At 49.4% G+C, this 12,373-nt stretch overlaps 1 protein-coding gene across 3 annotated transcripts in view; it reads right to left on the bottom strand.

The window, feature by feature from the left end:
• Positions 1 to 12,373, bottom strand: part of GASK1A (golgi associated kinase 1A) — a 78,118-nt gene that overhangs the window by 44,741 nt on the left and 21,004 nt on the right. Inside the window, exon 1 of one of the 3 annotated variants that reach the window (XM_067005643.1) lies at positions 7,789 to 8,116. The exons of the other annotated variants lie outside the window; for them this stretch is intronic. Coding sequence (XP_066861744.1) covers positions 7,789 to 7,791 — 3 coding nt within the window. The 5' untranslated portion in view covers positions 7,792 to 8,116. Of the gene's footprint in view, positions 1 to 7,788; positions 8,117 to 12,373 lie in introns of those variants that run through there. 3 annotated transcript variants of the gene reach the window in all.

The raw sequence follows: 12,373 nt of genomic DNA, 5'->3' as shown, positions 1-12,373 counted from the left end.
TCTCTGAGCCTCAGTCTACTCATCTCACATCCACACACCTCCAGCTGTTACTCTTCTCTTTTTTCTCTCCCTTTCTCTCTTCTAGCCCTAACCCCTCTGCTGTCTTTGACCAGTTCTTTGGCTGAGGGCATTTTTGTAAAAACCCATACCCGACTTGGCTTCTAAACATGGAACCATGAGCATGCTGCCCAAGCCACGATGGAAGGATTTGAATTCTCCAGATGGTTCTGGAAGAAGCTGTTTGTTCATTGCAAGCAAATACCCTTGAAAGCCAAACAAAAACTGGCCGCAAGTAAACAGCATGTGACACAGCCCCTTCCTGCGGCCACTTAGCAGAAACCCAAGCCCAAGCCCATGGCAGGCAGGGAAGCTGGCCAGGAGAGATGAAGCAACCGCAGCCCTGCTCACCCTCCAGCAGGGCCTGGGGGCCAGGAGGAAGGGGACCTCTGTGGCTGTGCTGCCTGGCAGAGGGCCTCAGGGGCTGCAGGCAAGGTGGCTGCAGCGGCATAAATAACACCGTACTCACTTACTAATGCAACTATCTCTAGCCTATTTTTATGATTATAATGGCAAAACCAATCCAGAGGATGAAGGGAGAAATGTCAAACACTTCACCGTGGCTCTTAAGAATATACCATAGTGGGGGCTTCCCTGGTGGCTCAGTGGTTGAGAATCTGCCTGCCAATGCAGGGGACACAGGGTTCAAACCCCGGTCTGGGAAGATCCCACATACCGCAGAGCAACTAGGCCCGTGAGCCACAACTACTGAGCCTGTGCTCCACAACAAGAGAGGCCGCGATAGTGAGAGGCCCGCGCACCGCGATGAAGAGTGGCCCCCGCTTGCCACAACTAGAGAAAGCCCTCGCACAGAAACGAAGACCCAACACAGCCAAAAATAAATAAATTAATTAAAAATAAAATAAAATAAAATCAGATTTTCTTATTTTAAAAAAAAGAATATACCATAGTGATCCATTTTATACAGCTGAAATGGTTAGTATCCTTTTTAAATAAGTACCTTCTATATCATGGTTACTTCTAAATGTGACTAGTTAAAGGACCCCATAAGATAAATAAAATAAAGATGAGGAGAGAGGAGAAAGGCACAGAAACCTCTGTACCCAGATGCCTGAGCAAGAAACAGAAGTTGCTCTTGACTTGCCCTTAGGTTGCCAAAGGTTGGAGGTTCTCCTGCCCAAATATCTCCCACCCCTGTTCCCTCTGGCCAGCCACAGGGCCATTCCTCCCTCTGGTCCCCTGGGATCATAATCATTCCCCAGACACCCCCCCTCCACCCCACACCCCGGAGTCTCCCCTCCCCTGGAAACTGCTCTCTAAAATGCAAACACAGTCCCACCTCTCCAAGCTCCAAAGTCCTTCCATTGCCCACTGTGTCCTCAGAATAATAACACAAATCCCCTCCTGGCTACACCACTTGTGCCCCATTTCCAGAAGCTTTCCCCCAACTCCCTCCCAGGCAAGTTTGATAGCTCACCTTTGCCTTTAGGGCTTTGCTCACATCATTCCTTCTGCTAGACTGCTTTTCCCTCTTCTTATAATTATTTTAAAACTATTTCTTCTATTATTTTTTCAGTAAAACTAAAATGTTTGTATACAGTTCTATAAGTCTGAACATGTGCATAGAACCACCACCACAATCAGGACACAACAGTTCCATCATTCCAAAAACCTCCCTCAAGAATTCCAAAGCCGGGCTTCCCTGGTGGCGCAGTGGTTAAGAATCCGCCTGCCAATTCAGGGGACACGGGTTCGAGCCCTGGTCCGTGAAGATCCCATATGCCGCGAGCAACTAAGCCCGTGCGCCACAACTACTGAAGTCTGTGTGCCTAGGGCCCATGTTCCACAAGAAGAGAAGCCACCGCAATGAGAAGCCCATGCACCTCAACGAAGAGTAGCCCCCGCTCGCCGCAACTAGAGAAAACCCGTGTGCAGCAACAAAGACACAATGCGGCCAAAAATATATTAATTAATTTTTTTAAAAAAGAATTCCAAAGCCACAGGGAATAAGACTCAGGCCCTAGCCAAAGGAGACCCATGTTCGTTCAGAACTAGTCAAGGCCTGGAGACCAGCGGAGGCCCTCTCCCCACCTTTCACTCTTACCCCTCTTCACCTCTGAGTTCACCGGCTGCTACCTTAAAGCACCTTCTGGCTTCCTCTCAGTAAGCAGTTCTGGAGCCCCAAGGCCACTTCCAAGAATATGTGCACATGGTGCGGGGGGGACACACAGAGAAGGGCAGCCTGGGGGTCACCCACAAACCCTTGCTCCATCCTCACTCTCAGGCCAGGTGGCCCACCAGACGCAGGCCTATGTAGACACATTCAGACGATACAGGGATTGCACCCCGAACGCCCAGATGGAAACACTTTAGCAGTCACATCAAAAAAACAATCCAAGCAAAGAAAGCCCAGGTGGCTCAGGCACCCAGGCCTCAAGGAAACCGGAAGCACCCTGCTTCTACATCAGCACCCTGGTAGGGAGGGCGGGCTAGCCTCCCAGACCTCTTCTGAGGGGACTGTCAGCATCTTTGAGGCCCATCTGAAGCACATTTCTCTCCCTGGTCCCTGAAACTGCTAAGGCCTTTGCTCACTTCTTTGTGAGGCCTATCAGTTCCCCCACCCCTGTCCTACCCCTTCCAACCCCCTGTTTTTGGACCAACTCCTGCTTGGTCTGGTTGGAACCAGTGGATTATTTAAACCCCTCCGCTTCCCCCCAGCCAGCCCTACAGAGCCTGCCTCGTGTATGTATTAGGAGCTGCTCCATGAGGGAGGTGCCCACAAGAGAGGGTATCAAATTCCCTGCAGGCTCCAAGGGCTGGAAGTCCTGATTCCCAGTTCTGATTCCAAAACTGGGTTAACCTCTTCTCTTCTCTGGCTGAGCCCGAGAACCTGAGGGCTTCAACCAGACCCTCGGCAGGGTGATTTCCTGGGACACCCCATCATTAGACCTCAGAGGCTGTGGCTGAGTGGGTCTGCCTTCTCACCCAGCCAGCATTCAGCAAGGAGGCCCAGGGCACACAGACGGCAAACATCTCCTACGGGCTGGGTATTTCCTGCCTGGTGAGAAGAGAGATCTAAAGGAGCAAGAAAACTACTTTAGGTTAGAATCTGTCCACACTTGGCCCACACTTAAGAGTCCCAGAAGGAGCCCCTAGTCAGGTACTGAATGAAATACATCGATGACTTCCTTACTGCTTGTTTTAGGTCCTGACAAAAAGAAAACTTGTTTTTGTGGGTTCTTTGTCAAACCCCCATTCTTATACCATCTTTGGGGTACCAAGTGGTTTCACCTCCAAGATTCCTTTTGCTCCTCATAGCAACCCCTTAGTATAAGCCCATTTTACACATGAGGGGCCTGGGCTTCAGAACACTAGAGTGCTTACTCAAAACTGCACGGTAGCTAGTCTGGCACAAACCTCGTTCTGATTTCAAACACTGTGCCTTTTCTCCACCACTCCAAGCTGCACCAAAGGCCTCAAGTATATGAAGACTCTACAATGTCTGATGGAACCTGCAGGGTTGGGGTGGGGGAGTGAAGAACTAGGAGACCTGGGCTCTAGACTGGCTCTGAGTGACCTTGAGAAGGTCACACCGCTTCTCTGGCCTTAGCCCCTTCGCCTAGAGATTCCCCTCTGAGTCCTAACCTCCAGGGACTTGAGGTCTTGGTTCTTCCAAGGAGAACTGACCTATGTGTGGGCTCTCCTGGAACCCCCTTCTCTCTACAGCCTGCCTGATGACATGCTCATAGTAGAGTGAAGACAGACAAGAGGAAACACCTCCTACACCCACATTCTGGGCCCTCAAGCATGGCTGCAGTAAAATTTTTGAGGAAGAGGCTGAAGGAATTTGTGCTTGTGAGCTTGCCTGATTCCCACTTCACGAGGCACTCAGATCCCCATTTCCATGGGTGATCAGAAGCTGGCCCCATGCCGCTGAAAACAGCCCCCAAGTGGAAATGACCTGAAGTCCACAAGCAGGGAGATGATTATCAAAATCATGGTATTGAGCATTGAAAGTACAGTGATGAAGATCTTTTTAGAGATGTACACATGGAAACTTGCTTTGACAAAAAGTGAAGTAAAATAAATCAGACTGCAAAACTGCATGTTCGGTATTCAACTCTTTAAAATAATACTCAAAGAGAGCAGAAGATACACCAAAATGATAACCAAGTTTACCTGTAGAAGTTGGCATTATGGCTGTTATATAAAATATATTATATTTCATATATTTTTTATCATATATATATTTTATCCCCCAAGGGCCAGAAAGAAAACTTTTTTTAAGTTGGCAGTAATAGTCTTAACTTCTTCTATCAATATTTTTCATCCAAGTACAAAGTCTTCAGCATACATCAAGTCTCCCACCATTATTGTAAGGAAAGGGACAAGTGTCCCACTCTTAGCTTTAGAAATACACACACCAAGCCCTGGCAGAGACTCACAGCCCCTTCATGATAACTAAAAATGCCCTTACAGGTCCCGCAGCTCAATGTTCACTTTTGCAAAAAAGACATTTAAGGATTCTAGACTTTTTATATTTCTAACTCAGGCTTTCCCATTTTATGTACCTTGGATCAGTAATAAGATGGTGTTAAGGAATTACTAAATATTCAAACAAGCTGGGGAAGTTCACATCTCAGTTTTGTTTGTTTGTTTGTTTGTTTTTGCTTTTTTTGCGGTAGGCGGGCCTCTCAGTCTTGTGGCCTTTCCCATTGCGGAGCACAGGCTCAGGACGCGCAGGCTCAGCGGCCATGGCTCACGGGCCTAGCTGCTCCGCGGCATGTGGGATCTTCCCGGACCGGGGCACGAACCCGTGTCCCCTGCATTGGCAGGCAGACTCTCAACCACTGCACCACCAGGGAAGCCCCACATCTCAGTTTTAATGAATTCAAAGAAGCTTCTCTGTGGAAAGATCCTCCAAGAAGGGCATATAACATATATCATTTCCCAGCTGAAGTTTACCAAAGCCTTCTATTTTAGGACTATCTCAAAGAGTAGCAGTTCCACAGATGCAGCGACATCTGGGTAAGCGCAGTTCCTATTCCCTCAACCCTCTAGCCCTGTGGTTCTCAGTCCTGGCTGCATACTGCGATCATCTAGAGAGACTTCGTTTTTAAAAACTTTTCGGTCTGGGTCCCACCTTGGATTTGGTCTAGAGAGCAGTGAGAGTCAGTGCTGAGAACCACTTCGCCCTCACACCCTCTTAGCTACCCATGAGAAGAAGAGGTCAACACCAGGGCTGGGGTCCAACCTCAGAATTATTCAGGCATCATCAATTTTTGGAGCTACATGGCACCTCAAAGGACATCTAGTTTAATCTCTCATTTTACAGAGGAAGAAACTGAGGTCCCCAAAGGACTCCTGGTCCCCTGTCTCCTCCTATACTGGTTCCTGCCAATGCCGGGCCCCCAGGCCTCTGGACCACAACACCCTTCATTCAGAGGGAGAAGCAAAGGAAACCTTCAGATCTCCAAGGCCATTTTGCTGTCAGATGTTGCCCACCAGGCCCCTCTCTCTGGCAAGTGGACCCAGACACGGTGAAATCCTGACTCAAGTCCTCTTCCTAACACACCCCAGAACTGAGGATGAGAAGCCAGGAGGCTGCTGGCTCAAGGAAACAGGAAGCCCACCCTGGCAGTGCAGCAATCAATCAGTGTGGCACCCAGAGGCTGCCCAAGCAAAAGGCAGGTATCTTCTCCCTCCTGCACCGGCCTCCACCACAGGAGGCCTAAGAGGCTCTGCCATGGACAGAATACTCCTGGAGACAGCAGTAACAGCCCTGAGTGGGTGGCCTTAGCCCATACTCTCTTCTGGAAACACTCTGGCCACCAAACAGGGAATTTTGTGGTAAAAAATCTCCACACTTGGGCTTCCCTGGTGGCACAGTGGTTGAGAATCCGCCTGCCAATGCAGGGGACACTGGTTCGAGCCCTGGTCTGGGAAGATCCCACATTCCACGGAGCAACTGGGCCCATGAGCCACAACTACTGAGCCTGCGCGTCTGGAGCCTGTGCTCTGCAACAAGAGAGGCCGCGATAGTGAGAGGCCCGCGCACCGCGATGAAGAGTGGCCCCTGCTTGCCACAACTGGAGAAAGCCCTCGCACAGAAACGAAGACCCAACACGGCCAAAAATAAGTAAATAAACAAATGTGGGGTTAAAAAAAAAATCTCCACACTTTTCACATCCTGTACCTCTGATCACTCCCCTTTTCCAACCTTAAGATTCCATTATTAATTCCTCTTTAGTAGCCTTGAGGGGGGAAAAAAAAAAAAAAACTCTGAGGATTGGGGAGAAGGTGTTATGCAGGGGTAAAGTGAAATACACACAGACACCCAGCCGCATAGGCCCCAGCTCCTGGTGACCAGGCTTCTGTCTTTGCTTCTGACACTGCCAGGACACCCTGGCACACAGGGAACTATTCTCCCAGAGACCGTCCATCCTACAGGGGAATCTCTTGGCACCTTCTCAACTCCAGCCCCACAGCTAAGCTCCTTGAGGAGAATCCCCCCTGAGCTTCAATCTGCCCTCTATGAGCTTAGGGTGGGGATGGGGAGGCCTGTCCCTAGAAGCAGACAGGAGAGCCCTTCTGGGTTCCTTCAGAGTTCAAACTCATCCCAGTAGCTGACACCAGCCCCTGCCCCCGGGGAAGGACGGTGAACTGCAGGAGGGGTGGGGGGCTGGCAGCGCCATGTAACTTCTACCTGGAAGCAGAGCTGATCAGCAGCCAGTGCTGAGGAAGTCCCTTTCCTGAGACTGCGCCTGTGCTTTAAGCTGCCAGGATCACATTCTCAGAGGGTCTATTTTTCCTGCTTGTTGGTGTTTGTGAGTTTTATCAATGGAAGGGCCACTGTTCACAAGGTCCCTGGCTTCATGAATGATGCCCCAGGCCGTCCGGTGCTCCCATACCTGCCCTGTGGTCCCAGGAGGTGGTGGGAAATGGGGCCCTGGGAGACAGGCATTTGAACTTTACCAGGGCCAAATTAATTCTATGGTAATAAGTGTAAGGCATTACTTCTTTTTTTTTTTTTTTTTTGTATGTGTTGGGTCTTTGTTGCTGAGCATGGGCTTTTCTCTAGTTGTGGTGAGCAGGGGCTACTCTTGGTTGTAGTGCGTGGCCTTCTCATTGTGGTGGCTATTCTTTTTGCAGAGCACAGGCTCTAGGCGTGCTGGCTTCAGTAGTTGTGGCTCACGGGCTCTAGGGCGCAGGCTCAGTAGTTATGGTGCAGGGGCTTAGTCGCTCTGCGGCATGTGGATCTTCCCGGACCAGGGATCGAACCCGTGTCCCCTGCATTGGCAGGCAGACTCCTAACCACTGTGCCACCAGGGAAGTCCCAAGGCATTACTTCTTAATATTAAAACATGGCTAAGATATAAACTAATACAGAATTCACATGCATTTTTCTGAGGAATAAAGTGACTCCAAAGGCATCTCACCCATCAGAGGCTGCCTTGGGTGTCCCATGGAATCCTCTCCTCTCCCTGCGCTGTGGATTGGATGGAGTTTGTGCAGCGCTGCCAGAAGGTTACAGTGCAGCCAGGGTGTGCAGGTCCAAAAGGAAAGCCGCCTTATTACGGTCCTCCCCCGCAAGGCAAGCAGAAAAGCCGATTGCCCGCGTCCTAAGTCCCCGCCCTCCTGCAACTTTCGGGGGAACAATTCTGGCCCCAGGAGGCTGCGCAGGCTCCGCGCGCCCGGAGCGGGGGCGCGCTCCACGGTCACCTGTCTGGGTAACCACCCCACACGCGCGTCCCCTCCCGTGATTCCTACCATGTCCCCCTCGGTGGCTGGACCGGCTCCTCGGCGCGCTCAGCCTGCTCGCCAGCTCATCCCACCGCCCCGGCCCGCCCCTGGCACCGTGGCTCTCCGGGCTTCCCGGGACGCGGGATCCGGACCGAGGGGCCACAGCTTTCTAGCGGCCAACTCCGGGGCGGGCGATGGGTGGCAGGATGCTCTGAGGTTAGGCTTCGTAGAGGAGGTCTAGGAGAATGCACACGCGGGATCTGTCGTTCTGTGGTAGCCTTCCCGCAACCTCGAGCCTCCTCAATCAGCTAGGGACGTTTGCAGAGTTTGCAGTCCTGGCCTCGCGTCCCGGCCCAGCCTCCCCACTTCCCCGAAAGCGTGGGAGGGGGGAGCTCCTTTCACAATAAAAGCCCTGCCCCGGGCTCGAGCAGCCGCAGCCGCCTGAAGCAGGGGCTCAGGTGCTAGGAAAGAATGGGCCCCGCCCGCCGGTCCGCTGGGTGATGAGCCGAGGCTGGGGAGCGAGGGGCGCTGCGCAAGGCCTGGGGACATCGCCTCGATCTCTTCCCCAAGGGGTGCGGTGCACTGTGAGCCCCTGGCAACCCGGGGGTTCCTGCGGAGGGTCTCCCAAACTATCGCTTTCCCCTGCAAAGCCTCAGAAAGACAACTTTACTGGCATCTCATAGCCTTGCTTGGGCCCAGTCCCCAAGGGCGATTTGGAAGGAAACACAGAAGGAGAATCCGTTGACCACTTAAGATCATTAACGATGAACAGGTTTTCTCCTTGAGAACTAATCAGTGTTTAAGTTGCTGCAGTAAGCCACTGATACCAACCTCTCCGCTAAGTATGCAAACACAGGACCCTGTGTCCCCTGTGTCTTCATGCTCCTTGTTGGCGAGAAGACTGGGCTTGGAGCCCATAGCCGTGGAATTGGGAGCTGACCCCTCTGTAAACAGCTCAGTGACCTTCTACCAGTGCCTGGACCTCTTTGAGACCACTGTCCCTAAGCAGCCCAACATGGTATCTCAAGATTCTTAACAGACTGCAGGCAAGAAGGTGGAGGTGGGGATAGAGTCAGTAGTAGGACTCAGAGAATCTGGGAACCAGGCTAAAATATTACCCTCCAAGGTTGAAACTAGTACGAACCATTATTAGATGGACAAAAACTGCTATCTTCCCAGAAGTTCCCTGCTACAGAATGCTTTGAGGTTGTCACTGATGACAGTGCTTCTTAAGAGGGTCTCCTTAAATTGTGTGTGTGTGCATGTGTGCGTGTGTGTGTGTGTGTGTGTGTGTGTGTGTGTGCTGGGGCTACAACAGATGGAAAGGAAAGTAGTTTTTTCAGTCCTTATCTTGTTCCAGATGCTTTCCAGAGGTTACTTCATTTCATCATCACAAGCAATCCTAAGAGGGAAATTTTATTACCACCATTTTTCAAATAAGGAAACTGAGGATTAGGCAGTTGAAGTGACTTTCCTGAGGCCAGATAGTCAGTTAGTAGTTTAGCAAACCAAAGTCTATTTGCTAGAGTATGTGAGAAAGAGGAAGAAATCGATAAGCCAGGAACAGGAGGCAGGATGCGGTGCTGAAAACCAGACCTTATTTGTGCGTAGGGAGGACGGCGAGAACTGAGAATCTGAGTGCTGGCTGAGGAATGTGGAGGAAGGCGGAGAGGGACAGACAGTACAAACTTTTTTGTGTTTTGTCCAGATGTTTGGGGAGACGATGTGGTCTTTTGAGTCTCCTTTTCTGACTGCAACCCACATAAGATGTACATTCTTTGTCATGACCTTTTACACAAACATACACGTACAAACGTAACTAACACAAAGTTTATAAATCATTGTTACACGTAGTGCACTCCAATATGTTCTATTCTATTCCATCTTAATTATTTTTAACGGTGGTCTCTAATCACTCTATTTCCCTAACATCCACTACTGAGTATAGTTTGAAAAACACTGTACTTGAGAGTAGAACAGAGACATTTCTTTAATGTTTTCAAAGAGCTTTGTGGTCTTCTACAGAATGTATCTGTTATATAGAAAAGGAATTTTAAAGGCAGGGATTTTGTTGGTCAAGTTTGAGAACACTGAGCACAGTTTTTTTGTTTTTTGTTTTTGTTTTTGGCAGTAGGAGTTGCCAGAGTCTTTGATGCTAATATATGTTGAGGTTTTCTGAGACAGGAGGATAGTGCCCAGTTTTTCCCAGGTTTACTGGATGTAGAACTCTTTTTCAGAGGAGTCACCTCTCAGGACTCATGAGACACCCTTGGGAAAAGCTGTTCCAGGACCTGGTCCAGACAAGTGCAGTGTCGCATACGAACAGGGAGTGAAAACTGTACATTCTGAAGCCCAACTCCCAAGCTCAGCACCATTTTGTTCACCTGATACTCTGCTCAGAGAAGGATCAACTACCCAGACGGTGAATGTAGGAACTCCATTCATAAGTGAACAACTGCCATTTTTACAACCCAGAATGAATGTGAGCAGTCAGTGTCCAGGAGTGACCACAGCTGAGGAAGCAGATAAACTATCCAGCTGAGGACGCACGTGGGATCTGCACTCATCCACCTGCCTTTCACAAGATCCTGCCTAGACTCCTGCCTTCCCTTTCTTTACTAACTCCTAATTGACACTGATTCCTTCCAGCTCTGAAATCCTATGAAGTTATATTAAATTTAGATAACCGATAAATCCCTCCTTTCTAGGAAACAGCGCTTCAGGCAGTATTTACTTTCAGAACTTGGGCTGCTTGAGAGTTGGCTGCTCCCAGGATACTGGTAGGGCCTTTGGTTACACAGTGGAGCTTGCAAGTGAGAAACATTCAACTGAGACAGGTTGGTGCTAGTGAGGAATATTTTACTATTTCCACCAGAGAGAGCTTCCTATTTCATTGCGGAGTGAATCTATCTTCACCTTAACCATTCCCAAGAAGTCAGACTTAAAATTTGCTCTAATGACTTTTAGAGCTCCTTATAAATTGGTACCCCAGGCAGCTGCCCAACTGGCTACTTTTTTTTTTTTTTTTTTGCTGCACCCTGCGCTTGCGGGATCTCAGTTCCCCAACCAGGTATGGAACCCGTGTCCCCTGCAGTGGAAGCGAGGAGTCCTAACCACTGGACTACCAGGGAATTCCCACAACTGGCCCACTCCTTGGTATGGTTCCATGTCTCATTCCAACTCAGACTTACTAAATCACAATTTCCAAGGCTTGAGAATCTGTCCATTTTTTAAGCACCATAATTAATTCTAAAGCACAGCCAGGCTGAGAACTGCTGAGCTAAGCAACTCCTCTTTCTTGGCTCCCATGTCTAAATGGCCATTCTAAATGATTCTGGAATCTCTCTCCTATCCATTCTCACTGCCACTTCTTTGACCCAAACTCTTGTCTCACTCACAATACTCTTGGAGGGACACCCAGGCTCTGCTTTTGCTCCTTCCAATCCATCCTGCACATCACTACAAAAATGTAAATGTGGACCTGCCACTGGCCTGCTCCCCATAACTATTGGGATTAAATGCAAATTCCTCAGCACAGCTTTCAAGGTCCTTCAGCGTTTGACTTCTGATGACCGCTCAGGCCTCTTACACATTTCTAAACCTTTTTAAGTGCAGTTCCCTTCATCTCAAAGCCTTTTCTTTCTTTCTTTTTTTTAATTAATTTATTTTTGGCTGCGTTGGGTCTTCGATGCTGCATGTGGGCTTTCTCTAGTTGTGGCGAGCAGGGGCTGCTCTTCATTGTGGTGCACGGGCTTCTCATTGCAGTGGCTTCTCTTGTCGCAGAGCACAGGCTTTAGGCACGCAGGCTTCAGTAGTTGTGGCACGTGGGCTCAGCAGTTGTGGCTCATGGGCTCTAGAGTGCAGGCTCAGTAGTTGTGGCACACAGGCTTAGTTGCTCCACAGCATGTGAGATCTTCCCAGACCAGGGCTCGAACCCATGTCCCCTGCATTGGCAGGCGATTCTTAACCACTGCGCCACCAGGGAAGTCCCTCAAAGCCTTTTCTTGATACACTCATTTCTAACCGGACACACCACTGCCATTCACCCCCACCCCCAAATCCTCTCTATTCTGAAGACCCAGAACAGCATGTTGCCTGAAGTTATTACCTTGTTAGTCTCTCTCGTGGACCTTGGACTCTCTAGAGAAAGGGACCATTCTGGGCCTTCTGTGTCCACTTGCCTAGCACCAAATAACTGCTCAGTAAATGCTTTTGAATAAAGGAGAGAAGACCGGGGTTCAATAATGAATCTGCCGCTCACCAAGCATGGGTACTCAGTAAAGCAACTCTGCTCCAATGGCTTCACATTCCTCGCCTGACAAATAAGAACCATCATCCCTGCCTAGCCCACCTCCCTGGATTCCTATAACCATATAATGGGTTCATATAAATTACATCATACAGAACAAAGCCTGTGTCATGACAAACTTTCAAAAACATTTGTTGAATCCATGAATGAAGGAATGAATGAATAAGAAAGAAGCTTCCTTTGTGGCAGAGAATGCTAACATCCAGTTTACATTTTCTCTTTTTATCTTCACTCACTGAACCCCTGTATTTTAGAGGGCAGCAGTGTATTCAGCCAAAAGAATTACGTATTTCACAACCCCAC

Source organism: Kogia breviceps, chromosome 10, assembly GCF_026419965.1.
Source record: "Kogia breviceps isolate mKogBre1 chromosome 10, mKogBre1 haplotype 1, whole genome shotgun sequence".
Classification (NCBI taxonomy): domain Eukaryota; kingdom Metazoa; phylum Chordata; class Mammalia; order Artiodactyla; family Physeteridae; genus Kogia; species Kogia breviceps.
The sequence above is the reverse complement of the archived record's forward strand: the minus strand, read 5'-3'. Positions and strand labels throughout refer to the sequence as shown.